This window comes from Moschus berezovskii, chromosome 4 (assembly GCF_049115385.1).
Source record: "Moschus berezovskii isolate FMDL1 chromosome 4, NW_MosBer_1.0, whole genome shotgun sequence".
In the NCBI taxonomy this organism is placed as follows: domain Eukaryota; kingdom Metazoa; phylum Chordata; class Mammalia; order Artiodactyla; family Moschidae; genus Moschus; species Moschus berezovskii.
The window spans coordinates 41,784,463-41,807,727 of record NC_142463.1 but is presented as its reverse complement, the minus strand read 5'-3'; the positions used below and the strand labels follow the sequence as shown (position 1 = coordinate 41,807,727).

General features: G+C 38.7%; 1 protein-coding gene across 1 annotated transcript in view; it reads right to left on the bottom strand.

Moving 5' to 3' along the window:
- Positions 1-5,649: 5,649 nt before the first annotated feature.
- The window catches only part of LEPR (leptin receptor), a 111,805-nt gene continuing 94,189 nt past the window's right edge, over positions 5,650-23,265 (bottom strand). The window contains exon 20 of the mRNA XM_088835360.1: positions 5,650-6,915. Coding sequence (XP_088691486.1) covers positions 6,088-6,915 — 828 coding nt within the window. The 3' untranslated portion in view covers positions 5,650-6,087. The remainder of the gene's footprint in view (positions 6,916-23,265) is intronic.

Sequence of the window (23,265 nt, the reverse complement as noted above, 5' to 3'; positions counted from 1 at the left end):
TTGATAGTATATTAAAAAGCAAAGACATTACTTTGCCAACCAAGGTCCATCTAGTCAAGGCAATGGTTTTTCCCGTGGTCATGTATGGATGTGAGAGTTGGACTATGAAGAAAGCTGATCACCGAAGAATCGATGCTTTTGAACTGTGGTGTTGGAGAAGACTCTTGAGAGTCCCTTATACTGCAAGGAGATCCAACCAGTCCATTCTAAAGGAGATCAATCCTGGATGTTCATTGGAGGGACTGATGCTGAAGCTGAAGCTGCAATATTTTGGCCACCTCATGCGGCGAGTTGACTCACTGGTAAAGACTCTGATGCTGGGAAAGGTTGGGGGCGGGAGGAGAAGGGGACGACAGAGAATGAGATGGCTGGATGGCATCACCGACTCTGTGGACGTGAGTTTGAGTGTACTCCGGGAGTTGGTGATGGACAGGGAGGCCTGGCGTGTTGTGATTCATGGGGTCGCGGAGAGTCGGACACGACTGAGTGACTGAACTAATGATGATAGCACTACAGTGGTCCTGGGACTTCTGAATTCACTACAGCGTACATACACACGTGACAAAACCTCAGGCTGACTAGAACATTTATCAGTTCCTCCTACTTGTTGTTCTGGAGAGAATGAGAGGATGTCACGTCTCAGTAGACTTGATTGGTATTTAATCTCTACTTACATGCAGAATGGGGCAAAATGTAATTTTTAATATATGTATATTCTATGAGAAGTATTAAAAATAATGGCTAATTTTACCAAAATTTCCATACATGTAATAATTCTGTTTCTGAAACCGTAAACCAATTAAAAGTCATTAAAAAATTTTTTCTCTCTTTTTCTTTGTACCAAATTACTCATTCAGAGAGTTGATACAGGCCCTCTACCTTTCTCTTGTAAGAGTCATTGGTTGAGTATGTGAGATCCTGAGCTATCTCAACAGTACTTACGACATAAAACAGCTTTATTGATTACAGGTTGACAGATGATCATGAAATGTGTGAAAAAATATCAACTGGGGTCTGAGATCTTTGTCACTCTTTAGAACCACTCATTTAGAACCACTCATTTAGAACCACTCATTTAGAACCACTCTGAACCAACCGGAACAGAGAAGGGGGTACAATTTTATTTTCAGTAGCAGTAAATCAGCAGACGCTTACTCCTTGGAAGGAAAGTTATGACCAACCTTGATAGTATATTAAAAAGCAGAGACATTACTTTGTCAACAAAGGTCCATCTAGTCAAGGCTATGGTTTTCCCCGTGGTCATGTTCGGATGTGAGAGTTGGACTGTGAAGAAAGCTGATCGCCGAAGAATTGATGCTTTTGAACTGTAGTGTTGGAGAAGACTCTTGAGAGTCCCTTGTACCGCAAGGAGATCCAACCAGTCCATTCTAAGGGAGATCGATCCTGGGTGTTCATTGGAAGGACTGATGCTAAAGCTGAAACTGCAATACTTTGGCCACCTCATGCGACGAGTTGACTCACTGGAAAAGACTCTGATGCTGGGAAAGGTTGGGGGCGGGAGGAGAAGGGGACGACAGAGAATGAGATGGCTGGATGGCATCACCGACTCTGTGGACGTGAGTTTGAGTGAACTCCGGGAGTTGGTGATGGACAGGGAGGCCTGGCGTGCTGCGATTCATGGGGTCGTGGAGAGTCGGACACGACTGAGCGACTGAACTGAACTGAAATCAGCAGAATCCTGTCTCAGTTTAAGTACAAAACTAGTGATGTTTGAAAGTGAAAGTTGCTCAGTTGTGTCTGACTCTTTGTGACCCCATGGACTATACATGGACTACCCGTGTTTCCCTGGTAGCTCAGCTGGTAAAGAATCCACCTGCAATGTAGGAGACCCCAGTTCAGTTCCTGGGTTGAGAAGATTCACTGGAAAAGGGATAGGCTACCCACTCCAGTATTCTGGACTGGAGAATTCCATGGACTGTATAGTTTATGGGATCGCAAAGAGTCGGGCACGACTGAGTGACTTTCACTTATAGGGATGCTTAACAGCCCATGGGGATATTTTTGAGGATTGAAGTATTTATTTTGATGATACTGATAATCTGGAAATTCTTACTGCCATTGAACAACTGTCCCTGCAGGTTTCTTAGTTTATTGCTCAATATGTTTTCTTTGGGATTTTTTTTTGCCATACCAAGAACTGGAATAAAAAATAAACATTAAAGTCTTTAAAGGCAAAGACAACATCTGTGTAATTCTCACTTAATTTTTATCCAGTATTAAGAGTTCAGTTCAGTTCAGTTGCTCAGCCAGGTACGACTCTGCAGTCCCATGGACTGCACCATGCCAGGTTTCCCTGTCCATCACCAATTCCTGAAGCTTGCTCAGATACATGTCCATCAAGTCAGTGATGCCATCCAACCATCTCATCCTCTGTCATCCCCGTCTCCTCAAACCTTCAATCTTTCCCAGCATCAGGGTCTTTTCTAGTGAGTCAGTTCGCATCAGATGGCCAAATAATTAGAATTTCAGCTTCAACATCAGTCCGTCCAATGAATAATCAGGACTCATTTCCTTTAAGATTCACTGGTTGGATTTCCTTGCAGTCCAAGGGACTCGCAAGAGTCTTCTCTGACACCACAGTTCAAAAGCATCTATTCTTCAGCACTCAGCTTTCTTTACAGTCCAACTCTCACATCCATATGTAACTACAGGATGTGACTAGATGGAACTTTGATGGCAAAGTAATGTCTCTGCTTTTTAATATACTGTCTAGGTTAGTCATAGCTTTTCTTCCAAGAAGCAAGTGTCTTTTAATTTCATGGCTGCAGTCACCATCTGCAGTGATTTTGGAGCCCAAGAAAATAAAGTTTGTCACTGTTTCCATTGTTTCCCCATCTACTTGCCATGGAGTGATGGGACCAGATGCCATGATCTTAGTTTTTTGAATATTGAGTTTTAAGCTAGCTTTTTCACTCTCTTCTTTCACTTTCATCAAGAGGCTCTTTAGTTCCTCTTTACTCTCTGCCTCACCCTTTCTGATAAGGGTGGTATCATCTGCATATCTGAGGTTATAGATATTTCTTTGGGCAATCATGATCCCAGATTGTGATTTATTCAGCCCAGCATTTCGCATGATGTACTCTGCATACAAGTTAAATAAGCAGGATGACAAAATACAGCCTTAACACACTCCTTTCCCAATTTGGAACCAATCTGTTGTTCCACGTCCAGTTCTAACTGTTGCTTCTTGACCTGCATACAGATTTCTCAGGAGGCAGGTCAGGTGGTCTGGTATTCCCATCTCTTGAAAAATTTGCCAAGTTTGTTGTGATCTACACAGTCAAAGGCTTTGGTGTAATCAATAAAGCCGAAGTAGATGTTTTTCTGGAACTCTCTGGCTTTTTCAATGATCCAATGGATGTTGGCAATTTGATCTCTGGTTCCTCTGCCTTTTGAACATCTGGAAGTTCACAGTTCATATACTGTTGAAGCCTGACTTGGAAAATTTTGAGCATTACTTTGCTAGCATGGGAGATAAGTGCAATTTTGTGGGATAGTTTGGACATTCTTTGGCATTGCCCTTGTTTGGGATTGGTTGAAAACTGACCTTTTCCAGTCCTGTGGCCACTGCTGAGTTTTCCAAACTTGTTCGCATATTGAGTGTAACACTTTCACAGCATCATCTTTCAGGATTTGAAATAGCTCAACTGGAATTTAATCACCTCCACTAGCTTTGTTTGTAGTGATGCTTCCCAACACCCACTTGACTTCACATTCAAGGATGTCCGGCTCTAGGTGAGTGATCACACCATTGTGGTTATCTGGGTCATGAAGATCTCTTTTGTATAGTTCTTCTGTGTATTCTTGCCACCTCTTCTTAATATCTTCTGCTTCTGTTAGGTCCATACCATTTCTGTCCTTTATTGTGCCCATCTTTGCATGAAATGTTCCTTTGGTATCTCTAATTTTCTTGAGGAGATCTCTACTCCATTCTACTGTTTCCCTCTACTTCTTTTCATTGATCACTGAGGAAGGCTTTCTTATCTCTCCTTGTTCATTCAAATGGGTATATCTTTCCTTTTCTCCTTTTCTTTTCGCAGCTCTTTTTTTCACAGCTATTTGTATGGTCTCCTCAGAAAACATTTTGCCTTTTTACATTTCTTTTTCTTGGGGATGGTCTTGATCACTGCCTCCTGTACAATGTTGTGAACCCCTCCATCCATAGCTCTTCAGGCACTCTGTCTATCAGATCTAGTCCCTTAAATCTATTTCTCACTTCCATTGTATAATCATAAGGGATTTGATTTAGGTCATTCCTGAATGGTCTAGTGGTCTTCCCCACTTTCTTCAATTTAAGTCTGAATTCTACTTAAGAAATTTTATTAGATTATAGGTCAGATCTTTTTTTTAATGGATGACAATGTAAAGTATGGGTTAAAAGCATAATCACTAGCTTAAAAAGTTCTGGGTTTATAACTGAATTCCACTAACTGTGATCTTGGGGAAAATTACTTAATCTTCTAATCTTTAAAAAGAATGTAATAGTAGAACATGTTTCATGCAATTATTTCAATAATTAATTTACCTAAAGTAAGGAAAGTATTGGGGCTTCCCTGTTAGCTCAGCTGGTAAAGAATCCTCCTGCAATGTGGCAGACCTGGGTTTGACCCCTGGGTTGCAAAGATCCCCTGGTGGAAGGTATGGCAATCCACTCCAGTATTCTTGCCTGGAGAATCCCCATGGCCGGAAGAGCCTGGTAGGATGTATTCCATGGGATCGCAAAGAGTTGGACACGAATGAGTGACTAAGCACAGCACAGCAGCAAGGGAAGTACTAGCATAGTGGCTGGTTTATATATGGGGAGAATGCTCAGTAAATGAGAAAAAACTAGTGTGTGTGCAAGTGGGAATGAGGAAGACAAGGACTCCAGAGGCACGTACAGTACCATTTAACTATCTGACTGTATCAGAACGTGAGCATGTCAACATCTCTATGAAGAAGAGTTAGTGAAGTGAAAGTCATTCAGTCATGTCCAACTCTTTGCGACCCCATGGACTATACAACCTATGAATTCTCCAGGCCAGAACACTGGAGTGGGTAGCCTTTCCCTTCTCCAGGGGATCTTCCCAACCCAAGGATTGAACCCAGGTCTCCCTCATTGCAGGCAGATTCTTTACCAGCTGAGCCACAAGGGAAGCCCAAAAATACTGGAGTGGATACCCTATTCCCTGGAGTGGATCTTTCCATCCCAGGAATCGAACTGGGGTCTCCCGCATTGCAGGCAGATTCTTTACCAACCAACCTATTAGGGAAGCCAAAGAAAAGTTAAGGCAGACAGTATATTTTCATAAATACATGTTGCTATCAAAATACTTGTGGGTATCATCATTCTAATAGGTAGCTTCATTCTATGGTACAGATCTTAGATTTGATACATAAAGACTGATTTCTTGTGTATCTTCACAAATATATCCCCTAGCCCAGGGCAATATCCTCTATTTATCTACAACATTTAGCTGAGTGTGGACCACAGAGTAAGTTGTCAAGGTAAGTCTGTTAAATAAAAACGCTTTCAAATCACACACAAACATCACAAAATACAAATACATCACGTACTTTTAAAATGCACAAGGATGCCTATTGGGTATGATTGTATGCGTGTGTGTCTGTGTGTGTGTGTGTGTGTGTGTGCAAATGAGCGCACAGTAAAGACAACTCAAGGTAAAATAACCACACCCTTGAAAATAGCTACATTTTCACAAGTGTTAGTGTGAAGTCTTTCAGATGTGAATGTAATTCAGATGACTAGCTCCTTCTACATAGGTTCGATGTCCCCCAAAATACTACTATTGGGTTTGTGGCTAGCTGGACAAAAGTCATTGGAGACCGTCCCACTGTAGTTGGTTACAAAATCATTAGAAGAGTCAGTCTACATTGTTAGGTTCTTGAAGGCTTTCTCACGCTCTTTTTCTGTATTACTTGAGTGAGAATAGCTACCATTAGTTCTGGAACAATCATTTTCAAATTTGATTCTGTTTTCTTTTCTACTTTCCTAACAATGGTGAAATATATTAACCTTCATATGACTCAATTACACCATAAATCTTAGATGTTTCTGGAATGAAATTAGACAGTTAGGTCACACATCTTGTTTTCCATTATTTTCTGAGTCTGAGTGGAACAAGTCTGAAATTGAGGCATGTAAGATGCAAAAGTCTTCTGACCAGAAGTTCCTAAGTTGAAGTTATTTTCTACGAGGTGTGAGCAACTGTCCTGGAGGATTCTGATGTCAGTGAATAAAGAGTGGGCTGGGAATGGGGACAACACTCTTGACTCATTGGTCAAGAACACATCACTCTCTCTCTCTTTGATTGAAGTGACTCCTAAATAATAGACAGGCCTTACATTATTATTTTCCTCAGGGAAATTTCCCTCAAGTTTCAAAAGTTCATCCAGGCCTTCTGAGAATGGAAGGTGTGGTGAAATTATATTGGGATGCTGATCTGACAATATAAAAAATGCCTGGGTTTCTATTTCCCAAGATCTCTTAGAGGAAGAATCCTTTGGTGGAGAATTGTTGCTCAAGAAGCATTTGCTGACTGAACTATTTATAAGCCCTTGCTCCTCCTCAGTTTCACCTGATTGAGAGTTGCTGAGCAGCGTGGCATATTTAACAGAGGGCTGTCTCCTGCTTCCATTCTCACAGGTTATGTCTGTGCTCTCAGCCTCAGAGAACTGAGCATTGCTGCATTGGTCACTAATACAAATAGAACCCTTTTCAAGATCTGGAGTCGTCAAAAGTAGAGCATCTGTAGTTGTTGGCACCATCTCATCTTTATTTTTCCATGATGTATCAACACTGATATCTTCTGAAATGGTTTCAGGCTCCAAAAGAAGAGGACCAAAGGTTGCTGATTCTGTATGCTTGATAAAAAGATGCTCAAATGTTTCTGGCTAAAAGAAAAGACACATTTTAATCCTCAATTGTATTGATTTCTGTTTTGTTTTGCTTCACTATGATATCATGGAAGAAATGGAAGTGTGAAAGTTAATATGAAAGGACATAAATCAACCACAAACTAATTGATTTTGGACTGTAATAAATAGATCAAAAATCGTAAGGGACAGGTAGTATAAGATACTATTTAAAAGAGGGATGAGAAAGACTTAAATTTGAGTCCTTCATTTGTATGATCATGGCCAAGTACATTAACCTCTCTGCCTTTCAGTTTCCTCATCTGTAAAACTGTGTTCAATATATACCTCACAGCTTTGCACAAGAATACATTAGATAGTATCTGAAAGCGCATAGCTCTCAATGACTTCCCAGGTGGTGCTGGTGGTAAAGAATCTGCCTGCCAATGCAGGAGACACAATAAACGTGGGTTCGATTCCTGGGTCAGGAAGATCCCCTGGAGAAGGGAATCCAGTATTCTTGCCTGGAAAATCCCATGGACATAGGAGCCTGATGGGCTGTAGTCCATGAGGTTTCAAAGAGTCAGATGTGATTGAGAACACTGAAATTAGAAAGTGTTATCTCTAGAAGAACTTCTAATATTGTGTAGCAAATTACACTTCCAGAAACTGAAATCTCTTACATCAAGTTAATTTGATACAAAATCGAATGAGCGGGGCTTCCTCGGTGGTTCAGTAGTAAAGAATCCACATGCCAGTTCAGGAGACACAGCTTCCACCCCTGATCCAGAGAGATCCCACGTGCCATGGAGCAGCTAAGCCCGCAGGCCACAACCATTGAGCCTGCACTCTAGAGCCCGGGAGCCACAACTACTGCAATCACTGAAGCCCGCTAACCCTGGAGCCCATGCTCTGCAATAAGAGAAGCCACCGCAATGAGAAATCCTGGCACCACAACTAGAGAGTAGCCCCTGCTCGCCACAACTAGAGAAAAGCCCGCACAACAATGAAGACACAGCACAGACAAAAATGAATAAATAAATTTTTTAAAAAATCAAGGGAGCAATACAACTTGGCTACAGATAGCTAAGATAACTACTCCATGACATAATATATGATATGAAGGTAAACTATATGTGATCTTATCTACCTTACAGCATACTAAAAATCTATGTATGGCTATCAGAAAATAAGAACTAAGAACATCTATTTGCTGAAAACAATTAAGGTGAAAGAGATGATCACAGACTTTTAAATAACCATTCCCTACAAATAACTTCACATAAAAATATAAACTATAGGACATGTGGAATGAAGACAAAGATGCAAAACAAATGCACGTCATATTTTTATAAGAACAATGGTTACATTACAACAACAAACCCTGCTAAGCAGCTACAAGCAAGCATCTATGTGCAAAAAAGCTCAACTCATACAATGTAAACATATTGAAAAAATAAATGCAAAATAAACAAAACTGTAGACACAGCAGATTGAAAAATTAGCACAACTAAATGAAGTACTATAGAAAATGTGTTCAATTTTATGCTATACGTATAATTAAAATTTTGAATTTTATAATTCTTAAACTAATAGAATGAATTCAGATATATTGCTTGAAATAACGATATAATCAACATTCATAATGGCAACTATATTCCATATAAAAAGACAATTCATTTAACATAATGTTGAACTCAATGAACTATATGGGTGATTATAACCATAAAAGAATAAATATAACAAATATAATGGAATAGATTTACACAGAGATTAAAATACTACATAATAAAAAATACTGTATTAACACAAAGTTTTCTATTATTCTATGAACATAATGTGTAAAGAGAAAACTATTCCTCTTCCTGTTTTCTTTCTGAGAGAAATATATAATTAAATTTATATAATTTCCTTCAAAAATTTTGCTCATTTTATTTTTTCTTAAGGTTGCTACTATATATGTATTGATTTTCTTAAAATTTAAATGAACCAAGAAATTAAGTTCTACAAGTAAAGGAACTGCATACTATTAACATTGAAAACAAAAATAAGAATAGCACATAACATGCAAACTCACAGATGTTCTTCAAATGACATGTTTGACATATTTCAAGACCTCTAAAACTTCATAATCGGTAATTAATCTGTTACACCAAATAATTTACTTCTTCAAATGCATTTGAAGAAAGAGTTTACTAATAATGGAAGACAACAACAACAAACACATATCCATATATTATTAAAGTATATTTTATCAATGGGTCACAAACATTTATTAAGAGTATCTTTATTTAAAAAAATCATTTCAATTACCATATGCATCTAATCTTTCAAGATTTTAGAACAGTCTGAGAGCATATTAAATATGTACTCAGCTAGAAGGAATGAATATCCTTTCATATTTTCACACTTCAATTTTACATTCCAATGACATCTCTTAAAAGTCAATGAAGTGGGGAAAGGACACTTTCTTCCTGATTTTTAGGCTTTTTTTTTAACATTCAAATCAAACTGTGAATGAAATCTAAATGTAAGTGATGCATATGTATCCTAAATTTAAATATCATTTGGGTTAATCAAACAGAGGCTTTGGTTTATTTTGAACATGAGCAGCATGGCACACAAGGTAATCCATAGCATTAGTGGTGGTCTTTTTTCTCAGGGAGGAAAGTCTGAGTTTGCTTTGAGCTATTACTAAAAGCTCTAGAGAGTCTCCCTTTCTGCATCACTGCCCACTTCCCTGCCTGCTAAAAGCTTTGGGTGGTTCAGTGTAAATAAATTAAATTTAGTCAAGAATTTCACAAAGATGCCGAATTGGAAGTTGATGTGTTTTCTTATCTGGTCAGTCTGACCTGGATATGTCAGGTCATCCCAAAATGAACTGTAACTCCTACTGGCCTTTGACCAGAACAAATTGTCTTTGAACTGAAACGGAAGTTAGCATTTAGGCCATTTTCAAGGCTGAAATGAAAATTCCCATATGGATCAGAGTTAGATATATATAAGATCTCCAAGACATTATAAAGAATACCTAAATGGTTCCATTTATAGGCTGAAGTGTCTATAAAAGGATATAAAATGGAAATTTTTGGACATAAAATGTAAACTAAAAACTTTTGCGACATTTTATATTTAGAGTCATTGTATTTGCAGTTACAGCATTATCTACTATAAATCTGATGGTATCTAATAGATATGTGCTGAGAGCAATAGTCATACTTTTTAATATTTTATGACCAGACAAAGGACAAATCAAAAACCAGATATCATAAATACTACTTTTGAGATGACCTGAGAAGTAATCATACATCCAAACCGAACTGGACTGAGATCAATGTATTGAATTCCAAATTTACCCTTCTATTTTAAGTTCTAAATCAACATAATCCACCATATTTTAGTTCTCAATAGTTTCACCAATTTTTTTTAGATTGTCTCCCCTTCTTCAAAATGTAAAAATCTTCTAACACTCTATAGAATGTTGGGAAGCTGGCAGATTGGGTTCACCGGTAGTGATCATGATTAGACTTCAAAGAATGTCCGTTCTCTGTTCAGATAAAATAAAACAAAATAAGGAAGCAAAATAAAAAAAACCACTCAGAAAGCAAAAGATAAGAGAAATTAAAACAGATGTTCTGTCAGGCATGGGTAGTGGATCATAAATTCTTGTGTTAAACTACAGTAATGCATGTTTTTAAGAAAAGATAACATTTTGAACAAAGGTGGTCTCTATCATTTTCTTAATGCATGCCTTAACATCACACTCTAAGGAGAGCCTCAGTGATCCCAGAAAAGAAAATCTATAGAGGAATAATAGAATAAGTAAAAGCAAAGAAGAATAAACAGCTGAGAAAATTTAAAGCAAGTGGAGGAAAAGCAGCAAATATTAGAGAATTTGGAACAAGAAAGAGTAAAGTAGTAGATCTCTGAAAATAATTTTTTTCAATTAAAAGAGAAGACTTGAAACATTAAAGAATAAAATTATCATGGTTTTTTTAATCTAGAAAAAAGTTCTAAGAAATCATCTGGTCCACATTTCTCCCCTTTTTATAGACAAAGTGATCAAGGCTTAAAGTTGCACAGCTAACTAGAGTGAGGACTCAATGTTTTTCTAATCCAACAATGTCTATAATACAGTGGAAGATGAAAAGATATTTTAAACACAAGTAGGGAGGAGAACATGTTCTTTCTTCTGCTTTTTCTATTTGCAGTGATAGATTTGAGCTGATTAATTTATCGTCTCTTCTGGTTCATTATGACCCAAGGGCACATATACAGATATTAAGAAGGACAAGAAAATAGAGAAAATGGAAATCATATTTTAGGGGGCTATATTAGCTCTTTCATACTTCTGCAAGGCTGTCTAGTAATTTCAGGGAAAATCTGTCTCAGATCCATGAGAACGGTATTAGAAGTTTATGTGTGGCTAAGCTTATTCTTTTGAGAACGAGAACAGGTGGTGTAATCTAGGATAGTCTTCGACTGAAAAGAAAAAAAATCCATTTGGTTTTAGTTTAAACACTCCAAAGTATTTAGCTTGTTAAGTCAGAGTACACTTCGTGGAAATAGACATAAATGTAGACAACAAAGGAGCAGGGTTAGATCACACACAGACACCTCAAATGTAGATGGTTTGGATTTAGAGGAAGAAACTAACAGATTAGACAAAATGCTAAAGAAAGAGGTTAAAAAAAGTTTTGAATTAGAAGCAAAACAAGGCTATTGACTTACTGCAATACGTTTTCCTATGTATTGAAAGAATTTCAACCTTTGTTTAAAACCTTTATTTTTATCCTATTTCAGAACTTTAAAAAAGATTTTGATTTCTTTCATTTATTTTATTGAAGTATAATTGATTGCAATGCTGTTAAAGATTCTGGTTTTTAAAGTATTGTGAGAAATGGTGAAGGAAAGTATTGTGGTTCAAGATGGCAGTTTGAGCATGTATATTTCTTTCTTATCTCTGTAGAGGCTCCGTTAGAATGAAAATGCATGAATAAATCAAATGAGATAATCTGAGAAGGTTAACAGGAAATGAGATTTCAAATTTCTAATAGATGGAAAACAATTGGAGGAGTGTAGTAGACCAAAGGAGATGAGGTACAGACTGGAATACCTCCAGGGTGGGCTACAGCTGAAGAGAAAGACAGTTAGACCTGTAGCATATAGTGGAGATGGAGGGGAAAGTGAAAAGTGAAAGTGAAAGTCACTCAGTCATGTCCGACTCTTTGCAATCTCAAGGACTATACAGTCCATGGAATTCTTCAAGCCAGAATACTGTAGTGACTAGCCTTTCCCTTCTCCAGGGGATCTTCCCAACCCAGGGATTGAACCCAGGTCTCCCACGTTGCAAGCAGATTCTTTACCAGCTGAGTTACCAGGAAAGCCCTAGCTGAAGAGAAAGACAGTTTGCCCTGCTGCATATAGTGGAGATCATATATCAATAACCTCAGACATGCAGATGACACCACCCTTATGGCAGAAAGCAAAGAAGAACTAACAAGCCTCTTGATGAAAGTGAAAAAGGAAAGTAAAAAAGCTGGCTTAAAACACAACATTCAAAAAAACGAAGATCATGGCATCTGGTCCCATCACTTCATGGCAAATAGATGGGGAAACCATGGAAACAGTGACAGATTTTATTTTCTTGGGCTCCAAAATCACTGCAGATGTGACTGCAGCCATGAAATTAAAAGATACTTGCTCCTTGGAAGAAAAGCTATGACCAACCTAGATAGCTTATTAAAAAGCAAAGACATTACTTTGCCAACAAAGGTCCAACTAGTCAAAGCAATGGTTTCTCCAGTAGAACGGCTGTGAGAGTTGGACCATAAAGAAAGCTGAGCACTGGAGAATTGATGCTTTTGAATTGTGGTGTTGGAGAAGACTCTTGAGAGTCCCTTGGACTGCAAGGAGAGCCAACCAGTCCATCCTAAAGGAAATCAGTCCTGAAAATTCATTGGAAGGACTGATGTTGAAGCTGAAGCTCCAATACTTTGGCCACCTGATGCAAAGAACTGACTCATTGGAAAAGACCCTGATGTTGGGAAGGATTGAAGGCAGGAGGAGAAGGGGGTGACAGAGGATGAGATGGTTGGATGGCATCACTGAGTCGATGGACCTGAGTTTGAGCAAGCTCCGGGAGTTGGTGACGGACAGGGAAGCCTGGAGTGCTGCAGTCCATGGGGTCGCAAAGAGTTGGACACAACCAAGTGACTGAACAGACTGAACTGATATAGTGGAGATGGGGGGAGGGGTGAAGAAAAGGCAGGTAAAAGCACAGGAAGAAATGAGACCTTTGTCTGAAAACAGGAAATTCTTTATATGGAATGGGGCTCTTCTACTCCTTCTACTACACATGGAAAAGGCTTCATGCTCCCCACACTCAAATTGAAGATTTGTTCTCAAAAGTAATTGAAAAATTATCTGGGGAGGAATCTAGCAGCTGAGGAGTATTGGTGTCTATGAGCATGTCTTTCCTCATCTAGCAGAGCCCTTTCTGACCCATTCAGGGCAGCAATCCCTTTCTTAAACATGAAAGAAAAACAAAGGATTGCCACATCTGTGTGGAAAGTGTGAGAGTTTTTAAAAAGCCAAGATAAACAGGAGGAGAATATGATCCAAGCAGAAACAGAGAGTTCAAGGAATAAAAGAAAAGAGAATTTTTGAAACAAAGAATGATCCTCTGAATTGGTATTTTAGAAGAAAATATTGCATGCATAAAGTCAGAACAGGATACACTGAAAGTGAAGAGTTGGAAATTTACAACTATAAACAGCAAATGTTCAGTAGAAGCACTGAAGGAACAGGGTATGGCAAGGTCTCAAACATAAAAAAAAAAGACAAAGAAACAGAACATATTAGAGAAGAGATAAGAAGTATAGATCTATGCAAAGGGTCCAACATCCACCTAATATATATTCTATAAAGAGGATCCAAAGAAATAAGAGGAGAGGAAGTTATCAAAGAAACAAGATAATTTCTTAGAATTGACAGGAGATTGGAATAAAAAATGTCTTCAAACAAGAACAAAGTTAAATGAAAATGAATCTTCCTAAATAGGTTTAGACCTATCACTAAAATTTTAGAACATCAATAACAGGGATAATACATTAAAAGCAAGAACACTGCATGATACCAGTGAGGAGTAAAAATCAGAGTGGCACTAGACTTCTCAGAAGTGATACCAGACGCTAAAGGATAAGGCAGGAATTGTCTCAAAGTTTTATTGGAAAGGCTTGTCAACCTAGAACTTGCTATTCCACCAAAATATCAATAAAGGAAGGCACAATAAAAAGAATTTCAGGCTTAGAGAGACTTCAACTTACACAATATTTCCTGGCAGGTTATGTAAGGAAGTAGTTAATCAAAAAAGCGGAAGAAAAAAAAGTCTAGAGAACAGTTTTCCACTAGAAACCACCTTTCTCTTCTCCAAGGGATCTTCCTGACACCAGAATCAAAGCAGGGTCTCCTGCATTGCATCCCCCGACTAGAAACCAGCTAAGGGAAAATTCAGAGGATGGCTTGTAGTAATGCTAGAAAAGGCCTAATCCCGATCACAGTAGGAGGATAGAGGATTTCCTGGACAGAGTGCCTGGGGAACAGGTCTCCAGTGAAGATGCACATCCAATAACAGTACACAGAAGGTAAAAAAAAAAAATTTAAGAAGTAAATAGAAGCTCTAGAAAAAGCAAAACAAACACAAAACAAAACATAAAAATTAAAAATGAGGCCAATTAAAATTTGACAAAATTCAGATCAACAGGGTGGCATATTTCTAAAATATATTTTCTTAACTATGTTGTGTCATTGGAACCACAAAGTATGGTAATACAATCACATTATATTACTTGGTTCTGCAAGGAACAATATTTATAAACTCATAACAATGAAAATACAGTTTATTGGGCTTTCTTTTTAAAATTAACTCCAGACAAATTATAGCACAGAACATGCTATCGACCCTGACTTGGGTGAAAATGTAAAGTTACAGTTGACAAAGTTTGGGAAGTGGCAAGAGACATGGAGGGAAAGGTAAGAGGACTAAAGTCTTTATTTTAATAAAGGGGGGGAGGGTTCTAAGAAACAGTCTCTATTTCATGGAACAACAAATGGAGTTTTAGAAGACTATCCTGAGATTATAGACTGATCATTGAAGGAACTGAAGAAAAAGTGACAAACAATATGATATGGTAACAGCATGGGGAAAGAAGGGGCAAAAAAGTATGTGTATAAGTAAATCCTCATTACAGCCAGAAGTTGCTACATATTTACATCTCATAATGGCATAAGTATCTTATTTTTAGAAATACAAAGGTGACCTGCCAGAAAAATCAAGAGCAAATGGCTGCACCATTTTAACGCTCATGTTGGCAGTACAGGAAAGTTCTAACTTCTCCACATTCTCACCAACACTTATCACCTGTCGTTTTTATTATACCATCCTAGCTAGTATAAAGTGCTATTTTGTACTTTTGGATTACATTTCCCTAATTTTTCCCTAATCACAATGACCATATATTTATTTTTCCTTATTGGCTATTTGTACATCTTCTTTGTAGAAATGTCTATTCATATTCTTTGCCAATTTTTTTGTGTTAAGATATACATGAAATTTATTATTTCCACTATTTTTAAGTGCACAGTTTAGTGACATTAAGTATACTAAGCAATCCATTGTTAATATGGACTTGATGGGAAGGGTATCAATGTGAGTACAATGAACCTGAGTTTATTCAAGGTTTTCATACCTACAGGCTGTCTGATCAAGACAAGCTGCTGAGCCACTTGGTGCCTCAGTTTTGTAATCAGAAAATATAAAGCTATTAGGTCTATGACCAAATTAAATAAAATAATATGAATATGAAAGTTTGGAGCAGATAGTAAATTGTCTTGTCCTCTTTAGAAATATAATGTGAATTATACTGTATTATTTGTCCCCCAAAAATGTACTTTTAGTTAGGAGATTAAAGTAGAAGGTGAGATTTTAAGAAGTTATTGAATTTTAGAAGATTAGATTTTTATTATCAGTAAAACCTTTGAAATTACATTCTTCTTTACTCTTTAAATATTCCTGATACATTCCAAAAACTGATTTAATCCTAACTGAGTACCCGTTAAGCCAGGTAATAAACTGTGTACTTGAGGGCTAGTTATGCTTAAAAAATATTTTACAAGATTTTAAAGTCCAATATTTGCAAAAGTAAAAAAAGAAAATCAGTCTTACAAATAATGTCATTCACCCACCCTACTTAGAAATTCTTCACACTTTCTCAGTTTACCAGAACCTGGGGACATGTGGTAATAACCCTGTCTGTTGCACATGTCTGCCAGGTGATCTGCTGTGGCATGACGCTCCCCCTCAGGGAGCTATGTGACACAGCGGGGTAGCGTGTAGGCTAGAGTCCCTGACTCACTCTACATTCTTTTGTGTCCAGCATTTCCTGGAAAATGGAAAAACTTGATGCAGGGTCAAACTACATTTTGCTGAGGTGGGCCTGACCATTTCCCTGACCTGGTAAACACTTAGAAGCCATTATTTCTGGTGGTTCATAGAGATTTCAGAGCTTACCATTTTGAAGACAGAGTGTTTCAGCTTCTCTGAGACAGCAGGATTGTTATTCCCAGAATTTATATATACTGACACAGTGAAGTGTTTACATTTTTAGTTAAATAAGTACTTCGATTTTTTTTTACAAAACTCCTCTCATATTCAAAGAAAAAAACCTCAGTATTTAAGAAAATAGTCTTCTTTTTACTCTTTGACTTTTAACCTCCCTATTTTCAGTTTGTGAATATGCTAAGGTCCTTCCTACCACAGGGCTTTGTTTTCACAGGTGGACTTGCATGGGCTTTCACCCTCCATCACAAATCCTACTTGATCACTGTTCGTCCTCCAGATCTTAGCTCAACTGTCACTTTCTTACCTTCACTCACTCACCACCCCCATCCCACATAATACACTCAGCACTTGGTCCCTTTATTTCACAACACGTTTATCATTATTAGTGTTTGTAATATTATCATAATATATACATTATATATAACACATATAATTATTTCAGCTATAAACTGATTAATCTTATCTTTCCCATAGACTGTACACTCCAAGAGATTTTATTTTCCCACCATTTTAACCCCAAGGCCAAGATGAGTGCTGGCATTAGGATAACTATTCAATAAATATCCCTTGAATAAATGCATGGGATGAATTAATGATTGAATTATAAATGAATAAATAATTTTAGAGAGAAAAAAGAAGACAAGCTCATTCTATACTGCTTTTAACTAGTCATTCCTCTATGACCTCCCTGTCACTGCCTAGATGGTAAGAACGATATCTTAAAAACTTCCCAGAGCCTAGCAACATCCTAAACTTACATGTAAATACTCATTCTCATTATGTGCTTGTAGAACAAAGGAATGAATGAATGACAAATAAATATACATGGCTGAAATGTCACTATCACTACAATAAATGTCACTGTAAGAATTCATAATGGAAGAGAAAGAAGAGGAATATTTTACTAATGGAAAAAATCACCAGGCGTGTTTTAATGAAAGGAGATTCTATCGCTCACAGTAAGGGCATGGCTGAGAAGTGTACGGGTGTGGGGCTGGTTAGATTCAGGCAAAGTGAACTTTCTGTAAAGACAATGTATGCATGTAAGTACGTGAAACTACAGTGCTGAGGAGAAGGAACAAGATGGTGGAGGAATAGGACGGTGAGACCACTCTCTCCCCCACAAATTCATCAAAAGAACATTTGAACGTGGAGTAAAGTCCACAAAACAACTTCTGAATGCTGGCAGAGGACATCAGGCACCCAGAAAAGCAGTCCATTGTCTTCAAAAGGAGGTAGGAAAAGACATAAAAGATAAAAAGAGAGACAAAAGAGGGAAGGACAGAGCTCCGTCCCGGGAAGGGAGGCTTTAAAAAGAGAGAAGTTTCCAAACACCAGGAAACACTCTCACTGGCTAGTCTGTGGCGAGCCTTGGAACCTCAGAGGGCCACATAACCAGGAGGAAAAAAGAAAGAAATAATTAAAACCCACAGATTACCCGCCAAACGGTAACTCCCAGCGGAGAAGCAGCGCAGATGCCTGCAGACGCCATTAGCAAGCGGGGACTGGGCAGGGAGGAGCCGGCTGAACTGCTTAGAGAGAGGACTGGGCTTGAATGCTGCGAGAACAATCTGAGAGATCTAACAGGGGATAGCAAAGCAGACTGGGATAGCTTCCCCACGAAAAGGCGGAAAGCTCTAACCTAAGACTCTGCCAGCCCTGCTCATAGAACAAAGGACTGAGCAAAGCGAGCCAGCTGCGGTTGGCCCATCCCCCATCCCCCGCTGAGACAGGCAGGGAGGGCAGCCAGATCCGGAGGGGGCAACCGAGGCCCCAGAAAGGCATCTGATACAAACTGCAGGCAGGCTTGTTGCTAATCAAGACTTCTTGGGCTCGGGCCGGTTGATATATGCCTGAGAAGGTGCGCGGTTGTACACCCAGAAAACTGAGTGGCAGGGACTGGGGAGGCGATAAGTCGCAGCGACCGCGCTCGCCAAACACCTGGTTCCCTGAGCTGCTCGGACCGGGAGAGGCACAAAACGCAGACCCAGCCAAGTCCGTGCCTTTGTGGAGTACCCGAGAAACTGAACTTGAGACACTCAGACCTGGGAAGTGCATACAACCCAGTACCGGCCTCGGACAATTCTCAGCAGAGCAACCTAGAGCCTGTGCAGTGTAGACTGGGACAACACACGCACTGTGAGCAGGGCAAACCCAGTGTGGCCGAGATGCTCCGAGCACTCCCCACAGACGCCAGAAATATTTGTCTGCAGCGTTCCTCCCTTCCCAGAACAGGACTGAACAACTGAGCCTTAAAAAGTGTCCACCCGCCCCCTAGTATCAGGGTGGAAATTAGACACTGAAGAGACCAGCAAACAGAAGCTAAAACAGAGGGAACCACCTTGGAAATGACAGATAGAGAAGTCTATAGACTACTCCAAGAATAAGACCAAAAACCAGGGGCAAGAGGCTTAAGCCTGAATCCTGAGAACACCAGAGAACTCCTGACCCCAGGGAACATTAATCGATAGGAGCTCATCAAACGCCTCCATACCTACACTAAAACCAAGCACCACCCAAGGGTCAACAAGTTCCAGAGCAAGACATACCACGCAAATTCTCCAGCAACACAGGAAAACAGCCCTGAGTTTCAATATACAGGCTGCCTAAAGTCACTCCAAGCCCATCTCATAACTCATTACTGGACACTACATTGCACTCCAGAGAGAAGAAATACAGCTCCACCCACCAGAACACAGACACAAGCTTCCCTAACCAGGGAACCTTGACAAGTCACCCATCCAACCCCACACACAGCGAGGAAACCACATAATAAAGAGAACTCCACAAACAGCCAGAAGAGGGAAAGGCCACCCCAAGCAAAGCAATATAAGCAAGATGAAGAGGCAGAGAAATACCCAGCAAGTAAAGGAATACGATAAATGCCCACCAACACAAACAAAAGAGGAAGATAGAGGGAATCTACCTGATAAAGAATTTAGATTTTTGATGGTGAAAATGATTCAAAATCTTGAAAGCAAAATGGAGTTACAGATAAATAACCTGGAGAAAAGCATTGAGAGGATGGAAGAAAGGTTTAATAAGGACTTGGAGGAAATAAAAAAGAGTCAATATACAATGAATAATGCAATAGATGAGATCAGAAACACTCTGGAGGGAACAAACAGTAGAATAACAGAGGCAGAAGACAGGATCAGCGAGCTAGATGATAGAATTGTAGAAATAAATGAAACAGAGAGGAAAAAAGAAAAACGAATTAAAAGAAATGAGGACAATATTAGAGACCTCTGGGACAATGTTAAACGCTCCAACATTCAAATCATACGAGTCCCAAAAGAAGAAGACAAAAAGAAAGACCATGAGAGAATACTTGAGGAGATAATAGTTGAAAACTTCCCTAAAATAGGGAAAGAAATAATCACCCAAGTCCAAGAAACCCAGAGAGTCCTCAACAGGATAAACCCAAGGCGAAATACTCCAAGATACATATTAATCACATTAACAAAGATCAAACACAAAGAACAAATATTAAAAGCAGCAAGGGAAAAAAAGCAAATAACACACAAGGGGATTCCCATAAGGATAACAGCTGATCTTTCAACAGAAACTCTTCTGGCCAGGAGGGAATGGCAAGACATACTTAAAGTGATGAGAGAAAATAACCTACAGCCCAGATTACTGTACCCAGCAAGGATCTCATTCAAATATGAAGGAGAAATCAAAAGCTTTACAGACAAGCAAAAGCTGAGAGAATTCAGCATCACCAAACCAGCTCTTCAACAAATGCTAAAGGATCTTCTCTAGACAGGAAACACAGAAAGGGTGTATAAACTCGAACCCAAAGCAATAAAGAAAATGGCTACGGGATCGTACTTATCAATAATTACCTTAAACGTAAATGGGTTGAATGCCCCAACCAAAAGACAAAGGCTGGCTGAATGGATACAAAAAGAAGAACCCCATATATGTTGTCTACAGGAGACCCACCTCAAAACGAGGGACACATACAGACTGAAAGTGAAGGGCTGGAAAAAGATATTCCATGCAAACAGAGACCAAAAGAAAGCAGGGGTAGCAATACTCATATCAGATAAAATAGACTTTAAAACAAAGGCTGTGAAAAGAGACAAAGAAGGAAACTACATAATGATCAAAGGATCAATCCAAGAGGATATAACAATTATAAATATTTATGCACCCAACATAGGAGCACCGCAATATGTAAGACAATTACTAACAAGTATGAAAGGGGAAATTAACAACAATGCAATAATAGTGGGAGATTTTAATACCCCACTTACATATGGATAGATCAACTAAACAGAAAATTAACAAGGAAACACAAACTTTAAATGATGCAATAGACCAGTTAGACCTAATAGATCTCTATAGGACATTTCACCCCAAAACAATGAATTTCACCTTTTTCTCAAGCGCACACAGAACCTTTTCCAGGATAGATCACATCCTGGGCCATAAATCTAGCCTTGGTAAATTCAAAAAAATTGAAATCATTCCAAGCATCTTTTCTGACCACAGTGCAGTAAGATTAGATCTCAATTACGGGAGAAAAACTATTAAAAATGCCAACATATGGAGACTGAAAAACGCTGCTAAATAATGAACAAATCATAGAAGAAATCAAAAGAGAAATGAAAATATGCATAGAAATGAATGAAAATGAAAACACAACAACCCAAAACCTCTGGGACACTGTAAAAGCAGTGCTAAGGGGGAAGTTCGTAGCAATACAGGCACACCGCAATAAAAACAAGAAAAAAGTCAACTAAATAACCTAATTCTACATCTAAAGCAACTAGAAAAGGAAGAAATGAAGAACCCCAGGGTCAGTAGAAGGAAAGAAATCGTAAAAATTAGGGCAGAGATAAATGAAAAAGAAACAAAAGAGACCATAGCAAAAATCAACAAAGCTGGTTCTTTGAGAAGGTAAATAAAATTGACAAACCACTAGCCACACTCATCAAGAAAAAAAGGGAGAAGAACCAAATCAATAAAATTAGAAATGAAAATGGAGAGATCACAACCGACAACACAGAAATACAAAGGATTATTAGAGAATACTATCAGCAATTATATGGCAATAAAATGAATAACCTGGAAGAAATGGACAAATTCCTAGAAAAGTACAACTTTCCAAAACTGAACCAGGAAGAAATAGAAAATCTGAATAGACCCATCACAAGCACAGAACTAGAGGCTGTAATCAGAAATCTTCCAGCAAACAAAGTCCAGCTGAATTCTACCAAAAATTTAGAGAAGAGCTAACACCTATTCTACTCAAACTCTTCCAGAAAATTGCTGAGGAAGGGACACTTCCAAACTCATTCTATGAGGCCACCATCACCCTAATCCCAAAACCTGGTAAAGACCCCACAAAAAAAGAAAACTACAGGCCAATATCACTGATGAACATAGATGCAAAAATCCTTAACAAAATTCTAGCAATCAGAATCCAACAACATATTAAGAAGATCATACATCATGACCAAGTGGGATTTATCCCAGGAATGCAAGGATTCTTCAATATCCGCAAATCAATCAACGTAATACACCACATTAACAAACTGAAAAATAAAAGTCATATGATTATCTCAAAAGATGCAGAGAAAGCCTTCGACAAAACTCAACATCCATTTATGATAAAAACCCTCCAGAAAGTGGGAATAGAAGGGACATATCTCAACATAATAAAAGCTATATATGACAAACCCACAGCAAACATTATCCTCAATGGTGAAAAACTGAAAGCATTTCCCCTAAAGTCAGGAACAAGACAAGGGTGCCCACTCTCACCACTACTATTCAACATAGTTCTGGAAGTTTTGGCTACAGCAATTAGAGCAGAAAAAGACATAAAAGGAATACAAATTGGGAAAGAAGAAGTAAAACTTTCACTGTTTGCTGATGTCATGATCCTCTACACAGAAAACCCTAAAGAATCTACCAGAAAACTACTAGAGATAACCAATGACTACAGTAAAGTATTCATTTAAAGAATAAATATTGTAAAAATGAGTATACTACCCAAAGTAATTTACACATTCAATGCAATCCCTATCAAGCTACCAACGATATTTTTCACAGAACTCCTCTGGTCCCATCACTTCATGGGAAATGGAAAAACAGTGGAAACAGTGTCAGACTTTATTTTTTTGGGCTCCAAAATCACTGCAGATGCTGACTGCAGCCATGAAATTAAAAGACGCTTGCTCCTTGGAAGGAAAGTTATGACCAACCTTGATAGTATATTAAAAAGCAGAGACATTACTTTGCCAACCAAGGTCCGTCTAGTCAAGGCAATGGTTTTTCCCGTGGTCATGTATGGATGTGAGAGTTGGACTGTGAAGAAAGCTGATCACTGAAGAATTGATGCTTTTGAACTGTGGTGCTGGAGAAGACTCTTGAGAGTCCCTTATACTGCAAGGAGATCCAACCAGTCCATTCTAAAGGAGATCAATCCTGGATGTTCATTGGAGGGACTGATGCTAAAGCTGAAACTCCAATACTTTGGCCACCTCATGCAACGAGTTGACTCACTGGAAAAGACTCTGATGCTGGGAAAGGTTGGGGGCGGGAGGTGAAGGGGATGATGGAGGATGAGATGGCTGGATGGCATCACTGACTCTGTGGACATGAGTTTGAGTGTACTCCGGGAGTTGGTGATGGACAGGGAGGCCTGGCGTGCTGTGATTCATGGGGTCGCGGAGAGTAGGACACGACTGAGCGACTGAACTGAACTGAGAACAAATAATCTCACAATTTGTATGGAAATACAAAAAACCTCG